This window comes from Rhynchophorus ferrugineus, unplaced genomic scaffold, assembly GCF_030347505.1.
Source record: "Rhynchophorus ferrugineus isolate W39M unplaced genomic scaffold, kcgeb_rfMv2 rfM2, whole genome shotgun sequence".
Taxonomy (NCBI): Eukaryota; Metazoa; Arthropoda; class Insecta; order Coleoptera; family Curculionidae; genus Rhynchophorus; species Rhynchophorus ferrugineus.
The window spans coordinates 93,329,518-93,356,033 of NW_027472581.1; the positions used below are offsets into that span (position 1 = coordinate 93,329,518).

The 26,516-nt window shown below is 30.6% G+C and overlaps 2 protein-coding genes across 6 annotated transcripts in view; both read left to right on the forward strand.

The window, feature by feature from the left end:
• Positions 1-26,175, forward strand: part of LOC143191685 (uncharacterized) — a 36,529-nt gene extending 10,354 nt beyond the window's left edge. The window contains exons 1-3 of one of the 3 annotated variants that reach the window (XR_013004584.1): positions 24,723-24,846; positions 24,914-25,128; positions 25,618-26,175. Coding sequence is in view for 1 of the 3 variants with exons in the window: in XM_076397053.1 (XP_076253168.1) it covers positions 24,914-25,125 (212 nt within the window). In the remaining 2 variants the exon portion in view is untranslated. Of the gene's footprint in view, positions 1-24,722; positions 24,847-24,913; positions 25,129-25,373; positions 25,516-25,617 lie in introns of those variants that run through there. The other 2 variants (XM_076397053.1, XR_013004585.1) reach the window with 2 other exon arrangements.
• On the forward strand, positions 417-14,778 carry LOC143191687 (uncharacterized). 3 transcript variants are annotated; one of them, XM_076397058.1, is made up of 2 exons: positions 417-668; positions 14,574-14,778. In XM_076397058.1, exon 1 carries the CDS (start codon positions 467-469, stop codon positions 662-664), a length of 198 nt encoding a protein of 65 aa, XP_076253173.1. In that variant the 5' UTR covers positions 417-466; the 3' UTR covers positions 665-668; positions 14,574-14,778. The 3 variants fall into 3 exon arrangements, 2 of the variants coding, with proteins under 2 accessions (XP_076253173.1, XP_076253172.1); XM_076397057.1 differs by lacking the exon at positions 417-668 and adding an exon at positions 4,218-4,665; XR_013004586.1 differs by lacking the exon at positions 417-668 and adding an exon at positions 11,266-11,407.
• Positions 26,176-26,516: the final 341 nt, after the last annotated feature.

The window sequence follows — 26,516 nt, forward strand, 5'->3', positions numbered from 1 at the left end:
TCCGTTTTGCGAGTATGTGCTTCTTCAAAGATAGATGTCGACCTTGGTACATAACAAGATCATCCTCGGCTTGCGGGAATTGACAATTATTGACATATTCTTCTACGGAGCGTAAAACTTATATGACTGGATTTTGTTTCATTGGCTTTTGTACGCCATCTTTACGGTCGAATTAGGTGCGTTTGTTGGCTCATTGATGCTATGGCTGGATCTTCATGAGAGTGTGAGCCTGCCAAAATCAAATATACTCTAGATATTTTGATTCCATCCTTGAATATTTTCAGGATTCGCGATTAAATATGCTGAACTTTCTCGCGGTGATTCTACAGTTGTTTTCGATGCGCCATAAACGTGAAAATAAGATAAAAAATTGATGTCGCGTTACCAGGCAACCTGGTCTAATCTAAATTAAATATTGAGCAATAATTACACTTCTACGTTTGCCGCCGAGAAACGATGTTGTAAAATGTTACGAGTCCGCTTCGTATTCGTGTGCCTGATGTGCGTATTGTTATGCAATTTTTGCGTCAGTGCGGTCTATCTCAACTACGAGACCTTCCTGAAGCGCAACTACACTTTAAAGGGAGCCCATATATTCCGGGTGAGGGGATGCTCGACGGGAATGGTGTATTTTAACGGGATGTGTAGGAAAATCTACACGTAGAAAGGTAAATGAGATTGCAATTTATGACGCGTGACTATCGCTGACGCTGATAAGGATACAGAGATTACGGTTAAGTTTTAAATTGTTTGTTTAATTTTAAGATTAAATATACAGGGTTGTACAAATATAAAATTTTACTGATTCTACACTTTTATTTTTTATTAATATACTTTCCTCGATAGCACCGCAATTCATCAAAAATCGACCGTATATTTTATATGTGGTAAATAATGAAATTTCAGACAAAATCGTGGGTAAATAAAGTTGAGGCAAAAGTATTTCTTATATTTCATTAATTTTTCATGAGTTATGAAATATGAATTGAATATAGTTTAAATGTACATACTTTTAATATAACTTTCTTGTGTGTTTGAAAGGTTAAAGCCAATAGATTATTCGACACGTAAAGGTAACGTCATCTGTTTATTCGGTTAAAAATTAGTTGCACTTTGAAAAATGGAGATCATCAGAGATTTTCGTAAATTTTTTGATGTTTATTTCCGAGAGCTAAAAACACAGAGCAGACTCAGCGAGAATTGGGTGACTCTCTACTCTCTACAACTAATGCGAATAAAGCAGGCGACAGGAGAAGAGTTGTCTTCCACTAAAACAACTTTAGACCATATACTTACTCAGTGACTCAGCAAAAGGTGAATAATTGTATGTCCAATTGTCGAGTCTAACTCGTTCAATTACCATATAGCGACGGCCAGACCAGTTCACCAGTTACCAGACCAGTACCTAACCATACTGCTCTCAATTCTTCTAACAATATTACTTCAATGTCTTCATACTTAGTACCTTTAACAATTCTTATTTCAATGTTTTCCTGAATCAATGTTCATTTCAATTCTTTTTTCAATGAAATCTACTCAATATTTTCTTCAATCAATTCAACTCAATGCTTTCTTCAATCAATTCAATACTTTCTTCTCAATTCCCAACAATATTTTCTTCTTCTCGTTTCATCTCTTTCCTTCGGTCTTGGTGAAAATGCTTTCTTCATTGTCGGTGTAAATTCTGTTCTCCCGTGGTCGATTCACAGTGTTTTATCGCTGAAGCTCCTCTCTAGGGTTCTTGGTGGTGGTGGACAAATATGGTCCAAGAGATCCTTTTCTGTACCCCGAATCGCTCAGAATATCTGGGTAAGAAACACTCTTCCGGCTGGGAACTTCTCACGCTGATAAATCATGTGCGTTTCGGACTCTTAAGGAATTCCCGAAAATTCCACGATCTCGGGTCTTATTGATATTTATGGTTGTTATAGGCGCTATAAGGAGTCCTCTACCAGGTCTAACTTCTGAATCGTTTCGTCTAGCCTCCGTACGTAACCTAGTTTGACCGAAACATTCGACAACGAGCCGATGGGATTCCTCTTTGTTGAACATTTATGTTCTCGGTGCCTTTTTTGGTTGGCTAATTTTAATTTACGGTCATTCTAAAATCATTTTGTGGATTTTTTAAATGTTTTCGTCAGTAACAACCTTTTCTGGACGTTAACTGCGTTCGCCGTCTTCAGTGCTCATTTTACCACGTCTAAACTTAGTATACCAATCCTTAATGGTTGATTTTCCCGAGACAGTATCTGGAAAATCGGCATCAAGGCAAGTTTTTGCTTCAACTATAATTTTCCCTTCAAAAAGCAATATATTTTGAGGGTTAGGACTAACTAAAAACATATGGATTTAATACTATTAGCACCATCTATGTGTCAGGCCGGGGACTTTTCAATTGAGAATTTTGCTGATATTTGGCAACATGTTTCAGTAGTACCTAAACGAATTGAATTTTATTGATTCGGTTAAATGTCCCAAACGAAGCAGATTTTGAAGAATTATGAAGTTTTCTATATCTCTTAAATTATTATAAAATTAGAAGGAAGAATAGTTTCATGTTTTAAGCTAAAAACTGCATTTGGCAATATGTTCGACATCATATATGATGTGAATTGGCGGTTTTATTAGACGGGCTATACTTTAACGTACATAACACAAATTCTCGCTGTTTATTGTGTAAAAATTCATGTTATAAGCGCCAGGCATTACTTAATACAGCAAATTGATTAGATATCTTATGAGTCTATCTTACTTTGAATATGTTTATTGTTAATTTGTAATTCTTTTCAATTTTTTCAATCTTCAATCAATTTCAATGTTCAATCTTTCATGAAGGTTCCATTCTTTTTTATAAACTCATAATAAACTATATCAAAATGCAGAACGAAAGCTTGATATTAAGAATGTTCGGTTTTCTTGAACATTTTAATGTGTAGTGGGATTCTTCCTATATTCTTTCAATACTCGTAATGGGTTTGAAATTTGCGTAGTGCATTGTAGCACAACAAGACTTAAAATATTCCTGATGTTGTTGCTCTAGGATTAAATTCGTACCCCACTTATTGCTAATTTTCAAAGTTTTGAAACTTGACATAAAATTATTCGTCTTCAAAATTAAAATAATTATTTCGGAAGTTTCTAACCCACATCATGCTTTCTAACAGAGTTTTATATATTTGTAATTGCTTTAGATTGTCTTATATTTTGACGTATAGCTTCTCTATGGTGAAAAAGATAAAGTTAATAAATTGAACAGTTCTTGCCAATTTTATTATAATACTTCCAAATTGGTAACTGTAATATTTTCACGAAACAGTGACTATAATATAACATAACGAATGTTTCAAATTTAAATCGCACTTAGTTTATCGGTATCAATTAACTATAGCACACGATTCATGTATTGAAAAATAAAAGATAAACATGATTTGCCTTAAATTGATTATTTTCAACACTTGTATTGCTTTACAGACATTATTTGAAGGTTTCTCTATTGATGACTGATACTGTATCTGAAATCTCTAGTGAACTAAACTTAATAACTACAATAGTTTTTGACAATTTTATTCTAATACTTCAAAATTGGTAAATCTAATATTTTAAGGAAACAGGGACTATATATAACATAATGGATATTTCAAAATTAAATCGCACTTAGTAGATTGGCATCAATTAACTATAGCACACGATTCATATATTGAATCATATCCTAATATTTTAAGGAAACAGGGGCATAAAAGATAAACATTATTTGCCTTAAATTAATTATTTTGAACGCTTGTATTGCATTACAGAGATCTTTAGACAAAATTGAGAATAGATATTGACATTATTTGAAGGTTTCTCTATTGATAACTGATACTGTATCTGAAATCTCCAGTGAACTAAACTTAATAACTACAATAGTTCTTGTCATTTTATTCTAATACTTCAAAATTAGCAACTGTAAGATTTTAACAAAGCAGCGACTATAATATAATATAATATAATGAATATTTCAAAATCAAACCGCACTCAATTGATTGATATCAATTAAGTACGGCACACGAATCGTATCTTGCGTGATAAAAAGCCGGATTTATTTTTATATCGTTCGAATCGGACACGAGACAGTTAGATTAAACGAAATTCTGACTAAAAACTAAAACGCTACGCGATGTCTATCGGTGACTGAGTGAACCGAACCTTGGTAAACACCTATTGTTCTATAATAAAATTTCAAGGTCGACCGTGATGCCGGGTTAAACGTATTTTTCCTCTGACGCGTGTCGTGTGTTTTTTTTTTCACAAGAAACTGTTTCACGCTCACCAATGAACCCGGCTTGGATTGGTACATGACCTCAATTGATCCCTCGTGGGACAAGTCTGAAATCATACATTCCACTGTACAGTTACTGAAAGATCGTCGCAGCCGCAGCAACTTCTTGCAATTAAACATGAGACAAACGAACGCTACCGTCCTGTTTTTCACGATAGTTCTATTGTGCTTGTTTGTGATGCAAGTGGGTGCCAGTTTCCTCACGTATTTCGATTTCCTATCCACGAACAAACTGATGGATGGTCAAGTGATTCGTGTCATTAATTGTGCTAAGGGGTATCTTTACAAGAGGAATCGTTGTATAAAGATATTTGGATATAGATCTTAGAACAATAATTATTAGAAATGTAAGTTTTTATTCAATATATTCTGTATTAAGAAATATCAAGTTCCTTATATAAAAGGTTTCTTTGGAGTTCATAGAACCTTAATATATAAAGAATTAAAGGCATTTCTAATATATTTATTAAATGTAACTTCATAAAATTGCGTAATTTTTAGTAAAAGAACATTATTTCAAATTATGTATAAGAAAAGGATGTTGATGTATTTTATAATGTAATCATTAATCATCGATCTCTAGCATCATTTTAAGCATATCTCAAGAAAAAACATACATATTTTTATGTTTTCTGACGGCACTGAAGCGAACGAATGTGGAAATCCTGTTTTTCACGATAGTTGTGTTGTGATTACTCATGATATATGTGGCTGCCAGTTTTATCACTTATTTATATTTTCTATCCACGAATAAATTGATAGATGATCAAGTGATTTTTGTTATTAGTTATGCTGAAGGATATCTGTACAAGAGCAGTAGTTTTATAAAGATATTTTGATATGGATCTTAGAAAAAGATGTATTAAAAATATATGTTTTTATTCAATACATTCTCAGCAAAGAAATATCAAATTCTTTATGAAGAAATGTTTCCTTGAGATTCCGAGAATGTTAAAATATAAATAACTAAAAGAACTGATAACATATTTATTAAATATAACTTCATGAAATTGTCTAATTTTTAGTAAAAGAAAATTATTTCAATTTATATATAACAAAAGGATGTTGATGTATTTTAAAATGTAATAATTAATCATCGATCATTTTAATATCGATCATATCATAATATATTCTAACAGATTATTCATCAAATTTTCGCTGGTTTCAGTTCATAATAATATCACTTAACCAATTTCTGAAAGCAATGTTTACACGTTTTTATTGATATACAACGTGGGGCAAAAGTCCCGCTAACATTTTAATTGCCTTTTTAATTTAACTTCGCTCAAAGAAAAGATGAGTAAGTTTGGTTTTCATAAAAGTTTATTTTTCTTTTAGCACTAAAAAGCTTTTTAAGGCTTTTTTCATGACATCTTGTAACATCTGAGGCTGACTTTCTCAATGTCGTGACAAATATTGTTTTTAAGATTTTAAAATTTTGTTTGATTTTAAAAAACATGAAAAACATCGTAATTAATCATAGTAATTAGTAATTAGTATTTCAATAAATGAATTTTTGAACGAGCTGTGTGTGCTGTGGCCTCATCTTGCTGAGACCACATGTCCTCTAGTCCTTAGTCTTCCATTTCAGGTACAAGACAATTTCGAATCATGTCTCGGTACCGTTCAGCAGTAACAGTAACGGCAACACATTGGTCGTTTTCAAAAAAAAAGGTACCAACGATGTTTCCAGCGTGAATACCACACCATACAGTTGTTTTTAGTGGATGCAATGATGTTTAATGGATTAATAGAGGATTTTGTGTTCCTCAAAAGCGACTGTTCAATCTATTCCTTGCCTTCTACTCAGCGCGTTTCTGAGCCTAAACATAGGATGTATTTAATCCCTCTATGTATAAAATGTATATGTATTATTCTTATCAGTAACCTAACATACAATATGCAGTATAAAAACCCAGCCAAATAGAAAACAAAACAATCGAATTGCTATTGAATGAAATGAAAGAAACAAAAATAATATAAATTATATATATTATATAATATTAATTATTATATAAAAATAATATATGTTAAAATAATTGTAATGTAAGCTATAGTAAGGTTAAAAGTCGAGTTAACATCTTTGTAATAATAAAAATAGACATAAACTAGTGGATGACTAAGAGGTTCGAGTTTTTTATGGCACGAAAATATATTTATGTATGAGAAACAGTTGTAATAAAAAAATGATCGTAGATCTTTGAATCATCTTCATAAACCTTGTCAGTTTATTTGTTTTTCTTATAAAAGAAACAACAAGAATCCATAAGATATTAATTGGCAAATAATTAGGAATAACATGTAATAATTTAATAGCGGTAATAATATCCTGAAATCCTGAAACTTCAAACCATTAGAGCAGATGCTAATAAAAATATTAATGGAAATTGAAAGTAAATAACGGTATTAAAAATAAAATTTAATATAATAGAAGAAAGCAGAAGAGGGGAGACTAATGACAATTGTTACATTTCTCAAAATATTTTGCTCGCCCTTTTTGAATCTACATTATGGTGTATGCCTTCAGTTCATGGGAATTCATTAAAAAGATTCATTACATATGCTGCCTTGTTTACTGTTTAAATTAAGGAAGGTTGAAGACATTTTAACTAATAGATGAAAGCTCATAACTCTGTTTTTGATCGTAATTCAAACAGTGTTTGATTCAATGAAGGGATTATTAACCTGTTACCTACAATTTTAAAGGTTTTAAGGGTTTTTATTTAATCGAATATCGTTTCTTCATTATATGACCTCAAGAATTATGTATTATATGAATATATTCAGTGATATACTACAATATATAAACGTAAATCTACTATAGGTGGTTTATCACTGGTTATTTAGGATCCAAAGCAAATTAAGGCCAAATAAATACCAGAAAGCTCCATTTTTTGGCAACGTAAAAGTAATTTTATTCGCGATTCGAATTACTGAGTTAAAGGTCACCCTATAGTAGCGAATTCGTTAGTAATTATGTCGTGATATGTCCTTATAATCGAAAAACTTTTAATAGACAAAAATATTCTGGAACCCTACCGCGCCTTCTACCCAGCCCGTTTTGAGCCTAAACCATTCATTTGCAACCAAACTGATAACACTAACGAAACTCAGATTATCTCAAATAAACCTTGTAACCTTTTGAACTATCTGAATGTAAACATCAAAACAAAAGAAAATCAAAGAATTCAGTAATGTATTGGTAATATTAGAAGGAACACTAAAACATAATATTAAACAATAACATTCAGTTGTAATGTATTTCAGACCACAAAAACCATGTTTTTTCTAATAGTAAGTTACAAATGTTTCTTGGAAAGCTATTTTTTAAACTTCTCAACTCAACAGTACTAACAGTTTTAATCACATTACCAGATGTAATAAATCTACATAAATAATGTGTAATAATTCGTAGAATTGCAAAGCGTAAAACCAAAGAATTACAGGAAACAATTGAATTATTTTTTACCTAACATAATTGGTCAGGAACTAGGAACTATTTTAACCGCGATAAAAAGTAATTTATATTTCTTTTAATAACTGAAATGATTACAACAAAAATAAACAGTTTTATATGCGTAATTATAATATTTTCATCGTAATTCTCTATTCAATATCATTTTCGTATCATAAAATATACGTCATTAGCCTTGAGGTAATAGCAGTGATCTTGATTACTTTCCTTATAATTCCTTTCTTTTTTAATCAAATTTCGACGTCCTGTTACTCTAAATCTATGAGTATGTCCAATAAACATTGTCGTATCTTATCTGTTATTACCGGCAATTAAACGTATTTAACAATTAATCATGCCTTCGTGTTTGTTTTTTCATTTATATTGTTAATACAGTTTAAACCTATATGGGAATAAAATGCGCAAATAGCCTATCTGTCATTTTTTGGTCGAATCTTACCTACTTTAACAGACTCATTCGTTTACGAGTACGAAATAATTAGATAGCATTGAGCCTCTTTTTAACTAGAATAAAATGAGAAGAAAAATATTGTTTGCCTCTGAAAGGAATTTTCAAGTTGCGACAGGTAATATATTAAGCATCTTGATAACATATGTACAAAAGACTTTAAATAATTTAAGAATATTTTTTCGTCGGTTTTTACAAGATAGGGTTAGCATAGATAATTACAAAGAGAAAAAAGAAAATAAAACAAAAATAATAACATTAGAAAAATGACTGACCAGGTTCACCAATTATTTCTCAAACCGCTTTCAAATAGGATATACTATCAGAAGTTCTAGTCTAGATCTGGTGAACTTAACGGAGAAACAGCATTTTAATTCACATTCAAGCGTATTATTTTGATTATATATATTTTTCTTCAATTAATTGTTCACTTTCTCACAAAATTGTATGTCTCCAAGAATTCACTATAATAATTTGAGCGTATTTCTCTACCATTCTGAGCCCTCACTCGCAATTTTCTTAAATTGTATTCCAAAGAAGTAATGTTAACATTTAATTTGTCATTTTATGACCATTCTGACCTTTATTTTGATGTAGAATAGTGAGAGTAGACGGAAATCTTCTTTATAGCAGATGCTTTCCAGTATTCTGAGCCAGCGGTAAATGATAAAGAGGGATATTAATAATGGCCCTGTACGATTTGGCTAAGACCTTTAACCATGATAAATTGCTATATCGTTATATGCTTATTAATTATCATTTAGCAATAAGCGTATTTCTGTACATTCGAGTCATATCTTTTCAAAATGTAGGACTAAAACGTTGGAGAACAATGAATTGCAAGATTTATTGTACGAAAACCGAGCTCAACCTCTTAAAGTTTACTATCGAAAAGCTCCAAAAGCACGAAAAGAACAGCTAATCCAGAAGTTGACGGAAATTGCCATTAGGAATCGTTTCAATATAGCGGTTTTTGTTTTTTAGCAAACAAATACCATTTTCGGTTGCCTATTGTGACTGGCCATGAAAATAGAAGCACAACAAGTACAGTGAAGGAATGTTCGTCTGGTGAGTCGAAATGTAAGGCTGTTGATGCGATTGTTTGTCCGAACACTGACTACTATTTTGTGGAAGAAATTTGCACGGGAACTGAAAACATTAGTTGAATATGAACTTGTTTATTTCCTTATTGAATGATACATGTGATCAACGGGAGAATGGACAGGGTATTAAGTTAGGTAAAGGAAGTACGGTAGCGCTATGGAAGTGTACAGTTACGAGGGGTTAGAGAAAATAAAAGAGAGCCACAGACGTCGTGGTACCAATCGACCAGCGTTGCCAACCTTTGAACTTACTGTAGGTGAATGCGTGGTGGCCTAAAGGGCTGCAGCGGTCGCTACATTACTCCCCTCCTAGTGGACCTGCCGTGGAATGTATCTCCATGTGGTGCAGGTTCCTGAGTACATCCGCAATCACGCAGTCAATCTCTCAAGGACTGCTTATGAGATGGGGATTCCAACTTTACTCAGGAGTTTTACGTGATCAGCTGGCATCGAAGGTGTTGCAGGACGTCGTTCGTCTTGGGGCGTTCTGATCTGTTTGAAGGAACCTACAAGTGTGGTGCCTTACGTGTCCCATTTCGTGATGCAAGGATGTTCATGGATTGATGTCATGCATGATGGGCTTCTTTGGTTTTCGTCCATCGCATTAGTTTCGTGGGATAACGTCGACAATGTGATGTTGGTGGGTTCCGTTCCTCGTGCTATCCTACCATACACCTGTCAAGCACCTATCGAGGGGCTTATGTTGAGCTGGTTTACCTGTTAGGCACTTTGATCACGTCGGGGTCACCAATTGTAGGAATGTTCATCTGGTTGGTCGGAATGTTTGGCTGTCGATGCGATTGTTTGTCCGAACACTGACTACTATTTGGTGAATTTCGCACGGGAACTGAAAACATTGGTTGAATTTGAACTTGTTTATTTCGATATTGATTGATACATGTGGTCGACGGGAGAGTGGACAGGGTAGAGAAAGAAAAGAAAGCGAGACTTCGTCGTGGTAGTCTTATACATAGCCGGGAACCGCATGGTACCAATCCACCAGCGGTGCCAACCTTTGAACTTGGTGTAGGTGAATGCGTGGTGGCCTAGAGCATCGTAGCGATTGCTACAATAGGAAGATATTGGTTAGTCTAAAAGGGCCATCCACTTTGACACTAAGGCGGGTTTGAATAACCTATACATCTATACATCTTGCTGTGCATAGATGCTCATTTTCAAAGCTTCTGTAAACTCTGATAAAAAATTAGTAAAATAGCATCACTATTCAAGAAATGACTTCTTTGGGTGATTTTACGTAGACAAGTATATTATGAGAAATAAATACCCCATGTGTATTTTAGTTCGAAATTTTAGTTTTTTTCTGACCACGATAGCATTCTAGATGAAAATGAACTATCAAAATAACGTAAAACCGACTCAGCATAAGTAATAACATCTACCATCAAGCTTTCAAATTCAATTCAAAATCCTAGTACCTATGAGAATGTTAATCATAATGTATCTTATAAAATCAAACATATATATAAGTATTTATATTAATCAGAGAACCTGTTTAACAACTACAAAGCTTGTTTAAGAATATTAATTGATAATTAACGCCTTTCATTTATATACTAGCTAACATGGTTTATTAATTTTATGCACTTTATTTGCAAATTATTTACGGTCACTAAACTGATATTAGTACCAATGCCATTAAGGCGATGCAATTGCGATTAAGATTCAAGATTCTCTTGACCTTTGCTATCGTAGTTTTGCATCTCCGGGTATAAAACTTGATATAGCGAAAACACATAACAGATATATAACGCGCAAAATAATTTTATTGCTAAAGACGACGTCTGGTCTGTTTATATCGATCAGTCAGTAAGATAAACATGTCCGTTGTGCTCGTCTGGTTGTTGTTTGGTTCAATAACTGTTTTGACCAGACCGTCTGTTTGCATGTATCAATCCTACGAAGAATTTACGGACGATAAATGTTTACTCAGTGATATGTACCATACGGCTCACGTGTTATCTGTTAAAGCTAATTGTAAGAACGGATACATTTATTTGAGGAAGGTGGGATGTGTTAAAACCTACTCATTCCTTTGAACAATGGTGAGTATAATCCCATTAAATAAATTTTGATATTTTCGTGTTTTATATTAGCCTAATGCCTAGGTGTTGTGTCAGAAGATGATATGTGGGAAATTTGACTTACATACGTCATCAAGATGTTTAATCTATTGCCTGCCGCAATTTGTAAATTAGTTTTAGAATCAGACAATATTTTCCTTATCATTTTACTCTAGTTAAAAATACTCAGAATACTTGATAAATACACAATATTTGATAAAATCATTCACTTTCATTAATTTTAGCCACTGTTTCCTCTTAAAGTAGCTGGTATTTTTCGCGGAATATATTCGTAAAGTGCCTGATTCATTTCCAATGGAATGTTCATCTGATCTTAACCAAAACACACACCAATTACTTCAACGATGTTCGAAATGCAGATCTACTTCTTGCTATTTGCTCTAAAACTACCAATAATACCAGTTGAGGCCTGATGTTTGTGCTGGCCAGAGTATCTTGTACTACTCAAATAATTGGACGATATGACATTGATGGTAGCGAAATGCTAGTCATAACCAGAACCTCATCATTGGATATGTCGAGATATTCATTCATAGTAATCTTGCCAGTGATATGAATGAAAAAACTGAGTAGACTGAGCTTAGTACTACGATATTACCATCCAAATCACTGTAGAAAGAAAACAGTCCGCATTGTAGGCATCTCTTGGGATTTTCCATACATAAACTCATCTGTTTGTAAGAAACAATGTAATCGATGATTTATGGGAATATTCCACAGTATTCCAATCTTCTTTCGCAAAGTAGAGTTGGTTTACGTTATAAAGAGTTTCGCAATCATAACCCTTCCATGAGTGTTAAATTAGCGGAACTTCTGCCATACTGTCGAAACATTATTACTCAGATGAGTATTTAGCTCTGTTGTCACTTTTGCCATTACAATCTTTTTTATGTTAGTGTTTTTACTACTATTTCTATTAGCTATGAATAGAACATATATCTATTTCCTAGAACTATGCTGACATTACCGAAGAGTACAGCTGATGAAATGTTAAACATCTGAGAGGTCTGAACTATCGCAATTAAAGCGTATAATACATTGAAATATGTAACCTATAAAATGTCGCATTATTTACACGGAGACAGTGTTTCCAACATACATGCTCTATAGCATGGTGTTTATATCATTTTGTCTGTCCCCTTTACATAAATTATGTAGATATTTCAATAATTATGTTTATTTCAAGTAAAATTTAAATATAATAAACACCCTAAAATATACTTGATTCTTTAATCATTCACAGTACATTTGTATCAAGTTAAAAAGAAATCAAATTACTTATAAATTTTAAAATAGGTAAATAATTTCAATCCCGATCTGAGGGATATTATCTCACTGTGTCTGACCTCTAACCTTGGGATATGATATAATTGTTATTAATTGATGAATAGAATTGCAAGTGTGGGCAGAAACTTGAGATAAAGGAATAGACAACAATCTATAATATTTTTAAAAATAGTATTATGGGCAATTTTCATTAAATCATTAAAAATTAAGCCTGACTCCTTATAGTACTTATAGTAAATTCAACTGTTTTGGTCTTGCATAGTGTTAGTGTCTTCACTTCTACTAGGAATTTCATCGTTGAACTTTTATTCGACAAACATGTTAAAACCATTGCACTTGCGTCTTTGAATCTGTTTCTCAGCCAAGTACGGATTGTCGAATCATAAACCAATAACTTCATGTTCATATCATAGATTTGTTTACAGTTGTATAACATTATCTTTCTACCAGAGTCCTTGATAGAGTTTTGAGTAAATTATTGAAATTGAACTGGAAAATAGTTTCATCTTTATGGTTGTTAAAACTAGTGGTAGATTGAAGAGTATACGATAAGTACTGAAAAACTTTGGGTTAAAGTTCCGATATTTTTCTTGTTTGCATAAATTCGTATTATAAATAATTTTTTAACTTGGTGTTATCTAGATATTATACAAAGAGTTTAATTTATTTGTACTTATTGATTAAGGACGTATATCTTGCATAAAGAAACCGGTATTGCTGTAGAATATATTTGATAAGAACAATTACAAAATTGTTCCAGATAAATTTATAATAATAAAACAACTAAAATGGTGCTATTTTTCAATATGTTTATTCATAATTATTGGTGAGTTTAAAAATAAGCAATAACGATGGTGAAGCAAATTAAAGTTTACTTAAAACTTCATATAAAAATCAGGTAGAACTAATTGTTTAGCTTTTTCTTTTTATATAAAAGTCGGGTAATAAAATAATAAAAATTTTAATAGTCTCGTCAAATCATTTCGAACAACATGGTGCTAGATGGTGCAAACATGGTGCTAGATGCGGAAAATAGCGGGACATGTTGAGACTAGGAGTTTCGGCTACTAAGTCTGTCATAATTGGCAACTGTTGAGAAGAACTTTTGGAGGTTTATATTATGACAATATTTCACTCAATTCTCACTAATTTTAATGAGTGTTTTCATTAAATGTTCATTAGTATTCGGCTCTTAATCAGAAGATCATTTTTCACACAAATGCTAGAAACCCTATCACTTACAAAGGAATAACGCGATTTTTAATCAATAATTTAGAATATCACTGAATAGACTATTTTAAATATATATTGCGTAATCATATATTTTATATATATATTTCATATATCATATATTTCATATATCATATATTTCATATATCATATATTTCATATATCATATATTTCATATATCATATATTTCATATATCATATATTTTATATATCATATATTTCATATATCATATATTTCATATATCAAATATTTCATAAAGCTCAGCAACAGGCTCTATTAATTTACTTTAATTTTTTTTAGAACACTATATACTATTATATAATGTAAATTTGTTACACTTACAAATGGATAGTTTATACATTTTAATAATGGAACATAAATGTATCAAATGTAAAAACACTCTTCTAGTAAAATGTAATAATACCTAATAATAAGTTTTTAAAGCCATCCATTAATTATTTTATGAGTTTTACGGGCGCAAACATATGGACACTGAATTTTAATATATAAAAATCATTCGAAAACAAGTTCACTCAACAAACATTTTTATTGCACTTCTAATTCAAAGGTTAAATTAATCTATCTTACTAATATATTTTTTTGTTTCAGAATGCAAGCTGCCTCAGCTGGGAGTACGTCATCTCATTTATTCGGCCCATTAATTACATTTTTCGAGACCAATACGTTCATTTTTCATGTAGTCCTTTAAGTTGTAAATTAATTGATTTTTTTTTATTTATAAATGTATTTTTCTACTAAGTCTATTGTTAGCGAATTTAGAACCACAATATAAACTAGATTTTATTTATTTTTATATACTTGTTTTATTTAAAAACCTTTTACAGAACGATTCAACTTGTACGAACCATATGTAGCTAAAGGAAAATAAATTGTATTACTCTAGCAAATAGAATGATTAATTGATTATTCTAATAAAGCTTATTAGGGAAAGCTTAACCTAATCTGGAGAAACATAATAATGCAACTTCTTTTGTTTAAGATTTTCGAAAACAATGCTTTGTATAGCTTTTCGTGGGTTATTGTTCGTAATAAATATCTTATGGATAGTGTTATTACACTAAATTATAACTTCCTTTATTAACTTCATAACTTATATATTATAATTATGATTATCAATAATTGTTATCATTACCATATTTGTACTATAGCAGCTGTATAAACAAATATTATACGTTTTAAGAGAGATTAAGAAATCCAACTGTGGTAATATTCTAGCAGTTGTAATGTATGATTAACACAGCTTTATAAAAAAGAGATTAAAAATAAGAGTAACTACTTACCAAGATGTTGGAATATATACTCTACAAAAGTTGATGTCCTTTGGTTCGCTTAAATGTTCTGACTTCCTGCGTGTTTTTCAGCAGTGATATTGCCTCTACTTTGCTGTGATAGCTATATAATGTGATGTTTCCAATTTAATCTACCGTCGAAATAGATGCCGAGGTATATCGCGGATTCTTCTCGAGGAATTGAGTGTCTTTTAATTGACTAAACTGTGTTTTCTAGTCTCCGCTCTAATTCTGTCTAGTTTTTATAGTTCTCTAGGCAGAGGTACATATATTGCCATAATTTCTTCATAGTTACAACAAGATTTACATGAGTAAATGCCCTTTTTTATATAAAGATTGGAATACCGGTTTCATATAATAACTAAGAACTGATCATAATACATGGACTGAACATATGTTATATATGGATCTCTATATAATCAATTAAGAAACAAATAAAGTACTAAACTAAACAGTTCGATTTCATATATCTTATATAACTTCTGATGATAGGTTAATTATATCAACTCTATAAAATAACATAGAAAAACTGTCGTGTTTTTAAAATTATGGTACAAGATATAGTAAATTCATACATGTTGCTTGCCAAAATAAACAGTTTTTTTTTTATAAAATAACATTCTACTTAAATTATCTATTGATATCAGTCTGATCTCTATCATCGTAACACTAGAAATCGATGTAAAAATAAATGAAAATCTTTCTGAACTGCAGGCGTGGTAAAATACCTTAAGTAATAAACATGGAGTCACATGGCGATCAAGTTGTTAGCCAAGAAGTAGTGAAAATTTATCAAATAAAAAAATTCCCAGATATCACAAGAAGAACGTTCTCCAAGGCACATTGATATCTCGACATAAGGTTTCTTTACCACCGCTGCATATAAACCTGTGATTATTAAAGCAGTTTCTAAGATCATTACCCAAATCAAGTGATTTCCGGAAATTTTGGGAGATGTAAGTGAAGAGCAAGATGAACGATTTCACAAGAACCTTAAAGAAGTGGAAAAAAGATATGAAGACAAATGCAGCATCTCAATAGTATGATGCTATTTTTGCACGTTTCACATAGACCTTCCAAACAAAAAGGACCATCACCGGGAAAAACAAAATGTTTTAGTATGTGCTAGTGAACATATATTAAATAAAATATACGTATTAATGATTTGATTGATTTGATTTGTATACTTAATGATTTGAAATGAAATTATTTTATATATAAATTTTTTTTTTTTTTATTATTATTAACCAACTTCAAAAAAGGACGAGGTTCTATGTCGGGCTGTATATATATATATATATATATATATATATATATATATATATATATATATATATATATATATATATATATATATATTATATATATATATATATATATATATATATATATATATATAGATATATATAGTAGTAGATATATATATATATATATATATATATATATATATATTAATCTATATTCGTCGATTTCTCCGTCAATTATGTACCATTTTCAAAATTCTTTTTTTTATTCAAAAGAGCGTACTTCTTGGTCCCATTGGAACCAAATCAGTATCAGATGGGGAAAAAGGGAGAAATCGAGGGAAACCCTAAAATTTCAAAGGCATGTATAATGTTTTCACATATTTTTTATCTAAGATAATCAAATATTTGTGAACTGATGTAAAGGAAAGTCGGAAGTAGTTCAGTGTAAAACCTATATAGTATTGCATTAATTACCTATTATAATACTTAATAAGATAACTGACACTAAAACACAGAAAACAGAAAAATAATATATTGTTAATAAAAAAATTCAACCGAATTTCGGTATCGACTTCAAAATTATTAGTTGGTAGTAGTAAAATAATGTTGTAATTAGATAAATAGGTTTAGGTAGGTATTAAGGTAAATTGTGTGTGTATATAGTAGAATATAAAATACGTGTAGTAGATAGGTGAAAAAAAAGTTTTTGTTTATTCATTATTCAGTTATTATAACGATGGTTATGTATATATTCTGTATTAAAACGTTTTTTTTTGTGTTAAATAGGTTGATTATGTTTTACTTTTTAGAGAGTTCCTTATTTATTTTTTGAAGTCGATAAAAATTTTTTGTTAATAATATTTTGTGTAATAACTCGTTGAACTTGTAAAACAAATTGTCAAGAAACGTGTCGCCTTGTAAAGATATTATTGTCGGATTCAGCACATCAAAACTCACTAGACTTTTATATTTCGAAAGGCATCTCATCAAACCAAATTAAGGTTGAGGGGGTGTGAGAACTCGGATGACTATCGATTGGACCTTGGAGTGGTGATGGAGCCATATTTCATCCATTGTCACATATCGACGCAAAAACTCTGGTTTGTTACGCTTGATCATCTTCAAGCACTGCTCCGAATCCTCAACTTGTCGTTGTTTTTGGTCAAAAGTGAGCTCGCGCAGCTCCCACTATGCACAGAGCTTTCTCATACCCAAATATTAGTGAATTATATGATGAACAGGTTCAGTTGATATCTTTGGAGTGTCTGCTATTTCATTCAATTTCAATTTACGGTCATTTAAAATGATTTTGTGCTCTTTTAGGCGTCCATTGCGTTCACCGTCTTTGGTACTCATTTCACCATGTCTAAACTTAGCATACCAATCCTTGATGGTTGATTTTCCAGCATCAAGCTAAATTTTTGCTTCAACTGTATTTTTTGCCTTCAAAAAGCATTATTTTATCAGCTCGCGAAATTCCTTTTTATTAATTTTTTTTACAATAACAAAAGTTGCTTCTCTCAAAATGCTATAATTCACAAACTAATGATTCGACAGCTGTCGAATTTATACACGCATCTTTTGAGAGTTCGGACTAAACATACGGATTTAATACTAGTAGCGCTATTTATGTGTCAGACCGGGGACGTTTCAATTGACCTGTTATTTACAATATTATTTTAATTACTATCAACTGATCATTTTGAAGTTGTCAAATAATACAAAATTGATTATGTCATGATTTGAATATGATTAATATGTCAATATGATCATGTCAACAAAACAAATCTAAATTAATATAACTGTTTCCACAATGGAGAAAGTAATGATGAGTGTATGAGCCTTATTTAAAATTAAATACTACAGTAGAAATTGGTAAACGTTAAATTTAACAAATCACTGTTATTACTATTTCCTTTCTCATATCTTCGAGTACCTGGAACAGATGTGAATACGGAATAAAAAAGTATACGTAAAAAAAACACCGCTATTAGATAAGAGGAATCGATACTTCTGGCGGCGATGGAATACTAATCGATAAATTTAGAATCCCATTCAGTAAAAACTTTACTTAATATTTAATCAACATGATGGTGAGTAATTCTGAAAAACCAATTTTTAACATTATACGTATTTATTACTTCTTAAAAATATAATATTTCTTCAGAAAATAAAGGATTTCAGAAAAAAAAATCTATTTTTAGATTTAATTTCGCGTCAAAAGATTTGCCGGTATCATATGAAGTCACTATACAGTTAGTAAACAATGAAGTTGAGCGCAAAAACATTAAAATCATTTATTTTCGTACGAATCATAAAATATTAAGTACATAGGAGGTGCATGGTTCTATATAAATTCAGATGAAATGAACCGAAATAAAAAGAAAATGATCGCAACTCGTTGGAAAGTAGGTTTATCTCCTAGGCTTGATGAAAAAATATCGATATATTTAGAAAATCAAAAAAAAATCTATTTTTTCCTTTGAATGTAGCAAGGACATTGTTTGGTCGTTGGGGTAGTAAATTTATAATATTAGCGATATATCTTCTCTGGACAAAATCCGAAGTATCAACGGGAACAACTGTTAACTGTTCAAAAACAATGAATTACGAGATTTATTTTTTTTGTATGATTTCCGTTATATAATATAACTATCTTGAGATGTAGAAGATCACTTCAGTAAGTGATCTGCTGTACAACTTTTAACCTAAATATTATTCCAGATACCATTCTAAGTTATTTTAAAGTCTATCCTAACTTATTCTAAAAACTATTCTAACTTATTCTAGAGATTATTATATCTCACTTTGTCTGTTAATCAGTTCGTATAGTAGTTTACGTTTGAGCCTACGCACTTCACTGTTATCGCGCACATTTAACTGTTTGATGGGTGCATTGTAATGCACTAATAGTATTTCAGAGTACTTCGCACTAACACTTCGAATAACACTCGTTATGGGTTTATAAGGGGGTATCGCGCTGAATCAGTTTGTTGGAGATGTAATATGGGGCATCAACGATGACTCGCGACACTTTATTCTAGAGCTTCTGCAACCGTGGTTTACCATTGTCTTCTTCTGGCATGACACACGTTGCAAGAGTTATAAATAATGCTTGAATGGGAAGTTCTGCCGCATCTAGCGTACACACTAGACTTAGCGTCTTGTGATTATTACTTGTTTAGATCGATGCAGCATGATTCGGCCGAATTTCTCTGTCATTGTTTAAATAACAAAAATATTTATTCTAATGAAAGATTGTATTATTTGAGAGGATTGGGGAAAGTGATCGATTATGTCATTGATATTTATAGTTAGTCATCAAATATTTAGTCACAGGTCAATTTAGGTACTTTAAAAAACTTTTGCGTAAATTAACTGTTAAAAATCCGTAATAACTTTTTCTAAGATTTAATATATGGGACGTAGTCGTAACCCAATAAATTAATTCCAGTCTGGAAGTCGTTTCTGACTATTTGTATTATAAATACCGAGAATTTTATGTCCAGAGACTCAAATTAAAAGGGTAAGTCCGAATGTTTACAGTTCGTTGAATTACGTTCAATACTGAATGAATTTACTGAATGGGATTCTAAATATATCGATTATAATTCCACTCCAGCCAAAAGCATCAGATCCCCTTATCTAATAGTGGTGAGTGTGTTTTTAGATGTATTTTTCTATTCGGTAATCACATGTGTTCTAGGAACTATACGATATGGGAAAGGAAATGATGATAAGAAAGACTCGATAAAGAATTTTTTGAATTTATTTTTTTTTAATCAAGAAATTAAATTATTTTTACTAGCGTTGAGAACTTTCGACCGAAATTTACTATCGACTATTTAGTAATTGACTACATTTTACTATCGATTGTTTCAGTTGCTTTTTTGGTTCGACTGATTTTACTACTTTTTGCCAATGACTATTTCAGTCGCTTTTTTTGGACCGACTGGTTTTGTTACTTTTTACTATCGGCTGTTTCATTCGTGTACTTTTAGTTACCATTTTTGGTTCTACTACTTTCATGTCGTTCTAGCCGTGACCTTGACAAAAATATGCCGAACTTAGATTTATATTGATTTATATGTACTATATATAGTTTATGATTTTTTGGTACATGCTTGTAAATAACAATATATTGTATATTAATATTGCAGCATTTTGAAACGATGTTTTTCAAGACTGTAATGTAATAGGATAAAAATTAAAATTTTGAATGATAAATAGTAAAATACTTTTGACTTTTTTTATGGCAATAATAGGTAATATTGTTTCTGATTGACTTTTTCTCTTTCTCGAATTTTGTTCAAGTCTTTTGATTGTCAAAAGATTGCTTCTTTCCTAAAATGTTGAAGACAAAATTTGGATTCGAAAGGTTCCAGAAATTGAATCGATTTTAAAAGATTTGAAGAAGTTTTTACAGTAGTTCGTAAAGAAATATTAACCGTAAAGAGGTGATAAACTATATTCGATATTTATACTAATATTTTTAATAAATTTTCAGTAGAATGATGCATTCAGCTAAATATTCTACGGTTTGATAATATCTTGAAAGATAATCCTTCAACTTCTCCTTTTTGGGATTACAAATAATGCTAAGGCGATACAAAAAATTATCACAAAAGAGATAACTTCAAAAAATATAAATACTGGCGAAGAATGTATTTCATCTCAAGATATTTCAATAATAAACTAGCTAGAATGACAGAACTAATTACAACAGGTGCTACAACAACTTTACAATTTAAACAGTATTTGGAAATGACACTAATTGGGCGTTTAGAAATCCAATTAGATTGGCATGCTCATAAAATGATGTTACTTGATTTATATCAGTTACATTTAAAATATTCTGCTATACCCACAACATGTATCCCCTCGGAATAAGTATTTTCAAAATCTTGCCAAATTATTAATAATCGAAGACATCTCATCACGGGAGAAAAGCTGAACATGTATATTATATTTTGAATAGTGATTAAAATATATTTCCGTTCAATAATAACTAAATCATATATTTTATTTATTGTGCAATCATTTTTAATTATATCTAGTATGTATTGTAAGTATGATTAGGTATATGTTTAATTTTTATTTAGTATTTTGTTATTGTACATCGTTAGTTAATAGGTTTTATTTAAGTTATATTATAATTAGTATTTTCAGTCGGTAGTTTTTTTATAGTACAAATTTAATTGCAATAAATCAAATAACAATATATGTTCACTAAACTTATCTAAATAAGGAAATATTTCTGATAAAACTAGGCCTATAAGGTTAGGCCTATTAACAAAACATTTAACAACATTAAACATTACAAGCTAAAAATAAGAATTGTTAGTGGAAAGGCTGTTAGAGCCACACACTAAAAAATACTACGAATATTTAGTTTATATTAGTTTTTTTGAACATACTTCATTATGATGTTTAACGCATTGCCGGCCACAATTTGTAAATTCGTTTTAGAATCAGACCATATTTTCCTTCTCATTTTATTGTAGTTAAAAAGAGACACAATGCTGTCGGATTAGTTCGAACACGTAAATGAATGAGCATGTCAAATACGTCCGGTTGTCAGACCTATGCAAAATTCTTGAAAGCAATAGTGATAAGAGGTTATAACTCTAACCTATTAACTATTGTGGCTGTATAACTAACTGTAGTTTTTATATGTTGAAATTAATTATATTTGATAACATGTTTGTTTGATTATTTTATTTAGATTAGAAAGTTGTTGTAAGTCAAAGCCAAGTTTATGCGGCGACATTACGATGTTTTAATGTCACAAATTTAAATTACGTATGTACAAAATAACTTTGAACAAACTATATGAACAAATTATTGTTAATTTATAAAAATATTAAATATTTATCACTGTTTGTTTGTTTTTCTGCTTTTACATTTCCATATTTTTAGATGTATAGTACAATTGCTTGTCATTTCCGTCAACTGTATATATAGAAAAAATAGAAATTTCAAGGTATAGGCGACCTTGGGGAAATGTTTTGTTTAGTTCAATCAACTGTAGCGCTGCGCTCGCAAATTTTGATTGGCTAGTTAAAATTCCTGGTGCCGCCACTAACATGAAATGTGATTGGTCGACCAAATTGTGTGAAATCAGCATTTTCTATGGGCGTCCATTTTTATGTTTGTTGTTTGTAGGTTATGGTTTTTGTTTAGATCACGAAATTTTCGTTTTACGTTATGCATATTTTCTGTTTTACATTAATTATTATGGATTAATAATATAAAAATTGATGACAATGCGTCAGTGTAGTAAAAGATGTAGTGTACCGGGGTAAAATTCTACTACGAAAATTAGACATCGTTTCCCAAAGAATGATCTCGCTCCTTTCCAAAAATGGGTTGATCAAGTAAATAGTAGTAAGTTACCTGGATAAACCACAATGCAAATATATCAACGTCATGGTGTTTGTTACGGACATTTAAGTGAAAAATTTAGAATTATCCTTCCTTCACTAACAGGTATTAGGGTAAATGCATATCCATCATTGGTTTTATTAGGTACATATAAAATTATATATCTACTACATGTCTGTTTATATATTGTTGTTTACAGAAATTCAAAACCTTATGAAGATGTTAGTAGTAATAAAATTCAATTAATCTACCAAGTTGTTCGTATGCTGTCAGTGTGATGTCTCTACATAAAGAAGTTCTACAAGAAGGTAACAATTAATATAACTGGATAATTAGTAGTAATAAATACTACTTTTAATTGTAAGATATCCCTAAAATATTTGCAATACTTTAACTTTTTAGAACAATCAGTGTTCAATCATTTTATAGTAGAGGAATTATATATTTAAATTTGATTGCCTTGTTAAGAAAATATTTCTTATTGTGCCATCAATAAATTTAATTCCTACTTTTAGGGGATTTATTACCTTAAAGAAATCTATTTTGCCTAAATTTACAAATAACTACATTTGTTTAACAAATCTTAACCAAGAATGCTTAAAGAATTTTGTTGGATCTATTAGAGGTCATGGAGGTAGAAACAGCATCCTTCCCCTAGTATGTTCAAGAAATTTTTAAAAGGGCTCATCACTTCAAATTTTTCACATTATTCTCCCGGAGAAAATTGTGAAGAAGATGAACATGTTAGATAACTTATATTCTTTTTTAACGGGAGATCTAGTACCACTTGAGGTTGTTAAATCACCAGTTGAGTCTATATTTTCAGTTCCAGAGAATTTTGATCTGAGGAAAACGAGTCTAATATTGTATTTTAGTCTTATTTCAGGCTATTTAACAAAACTTCTGAAAAAGAGACAACATGCAATATTTGTCTATATTCTATATTAAGTAGTTCCACAGATTAAATACTCTAAAATCTAAATATTTTTAAAAAACACATAAATTTTTAGTGTTTCAACAGTCCAATCTATAATAATTTTCAAGACCAAATTTTAATTTATTATGAGGTGTGATTGTATTTTTGGTTTAATGAAGTTAATGCAATATCAACAGGGAAGGATTTAAAGTTTACCTTCAATATATCAAGATAAGTTAGAACTCTAATAGATCCCATAAAATTGATGGCACTAAACATATATGGGAAGGCGTTATAGAAGAATTATAGATATTTTAATATTGCCTAGAATAGAGTTCATAATTGTTTTTTTTTGCTTTTTGTTTATATATATTTATATTATTTACACTTATGTATATTTGTATAGGATTTTATTTTAATAAATTAATTTTAAATTTTAAATTCGATTTTTATTTAAATACTATTGGCCAATAAATGTGACGTCACAAAATAAGCAGGGGAAATGGCAGACCAATCAAAGCAAAGTACTTTCCTTACAGATTTCTACATAACTATTTTAAACTAACCAATCAAATTCGCGTTGTCAGCGCCGCCAATGATTGGACTAAGCGAAACTTTGCCCCACTACTTACCATTGCAGTTGCACACCCCTGCTTTATATAGATCTCTGGACTTTTATAGAGACTCGAAACAAATTACAGCGCCCTCTGCTAGTCGTTCTTCTTCGTTTCTATACTGGCTCTTATATCGATGTAAATCATCTATTTAACATAACCTCCGTATTTTAAATTAAATATATTACATAACTCTGCTATTAATTTCTAGAGGCGTCATACTGACCTATTCCAGCACTGTTGACAAGAACAGGAAAATATATTAAATATATATCGTGTTATCATTAACGTAATCCATTAGGACATTATTGACCTATGATTTCCTGTGACCTCTTCGATTGATACGGTTTTATCATCCGACAACAAAATGGCAAGTATATGCGTATTTGGGAATAAGTAATTATTTTGATTGTGAGTCTAATAAGAATTATAACGATGTCTATTAAAATAGTTGTTCTCATTATCTGTTTTGGTATAGTGATGGTTGAACTAAAACAGATTGGACATGCAAGAAAGCACCCCCCCGTAAGACACGGTTCGAGCACAAGTACCAGTACCAGCACCAGCACCAGTACCAGTACTAGCACCACTAACCCACTGAACGACTTCGTAACCAGCAGTATCATAACGGTGCCATGTAATAAAGGTTATACCTTTGTAGCAGGACAATGCCGAGCTGTTTTTCAATAACAGGTAAATAAAGATCTTGACTATTAATAGTACTCTAGATTTCTTATCGCCGAATCGAGATAATTAAATCAATGACTTCAATTAAGGATCACAATCATATATAGTATCTAATTGATATTAACCTGGTTAATATCGTGACCATGTTGAAAGCAATAACAATTCTTTTGGTGGCATTATTTATTTTAAACTATACGGGCTCAATTGAATCCGCATCAATCGAAGACCGAAAAAGCCCAAATAGTATCGGAAGTTTATTCGAGGAGAATTTTAATATTATCGTGGTGCCTTGTAAAGATGGTTACGTCTACATCAATGGGAAATGCGAAAAAATATTTACACGTCAATGAATAGGCATTTTGGATATATTTATTTCGTTAATCCGCTTACAAGGTGAGTCCTGATGTTAATCAAACCTACGTTTACCCAACATTAAACAATTACATAGATTTACACAATATCTAACAAAAATGTGTATATTTTCTCTTGTTACAGAGTAGCTGTAGCCTATAGGATGTCTACATTAAGAAAATAAGAAACATGAAACGAAAATCACCCAATGAATGCGAAGTTTTGATTAAAATCCAAGTATTTTTAACTCAATCTGTTTTTAAAGTTGCCTGTGAATCGTTTTTTTTGTACTAGTAACTTTCCGCTAGTAAAGGTCTCTTTTTGTATATCATTAATATCACTATTTAATATGGAGTCTTTTAATAATCTTATATATTTCAATGAGTCATTTTTGTTTATATAGTGATAATTCATCATATATTTCAATCTTGTAACTCATCATAATAAAATAGACATCTTTCTGTGTAAATATTAATTGTTATACTATTTGGAGTTATATACTGCTTTATTGACATATATCTGATAACTGTATAAGTGTTACTAAAATAGCATATTATTATAACGATTTCTTTATATTCAAATAAAAGGAGACATATTAAACGTAAAATTACATTGCTAAAATATGTTGTTACCAGTGTAGGAAAAAAATTCGAATTCAACTATATGTTATTGGAACTTCTACAATTAGATTATTAATTGTTATTGTTCTTTTATTTCTGTACAATACCACTTGAAATTTCATAAATAACAATAATAATTATTTAAGTGACATTTTAATTTCAAACTTATTTGATGTATTTGTTTTTTAGTATTACTGGTTGCTATAATTGATCATTGATTCAGCATTATAATAGAAATAGTCAATTGATTTGTAGTATAGTGAGTTGCATACCTATTATATTTTAATAAAAATTTTTAATGAACAATATTCCAGGATCAAATAGTTATATTTATAATTTAATATGCAGGCCATTTAATAGTTGTTATATTATATATTACTATATTGCTACTATAAATGTAGTTTTCTGTCTAATAAATAATGT

Coding starts and splice junctions, on each gene's coding strand:
- LOC143191687 (XM_076397057.1), top strand. CDS start 4,335: ATGACCTCAATTGATCCCTCGTGGGACAAGTCTGAAATCATACATTCC.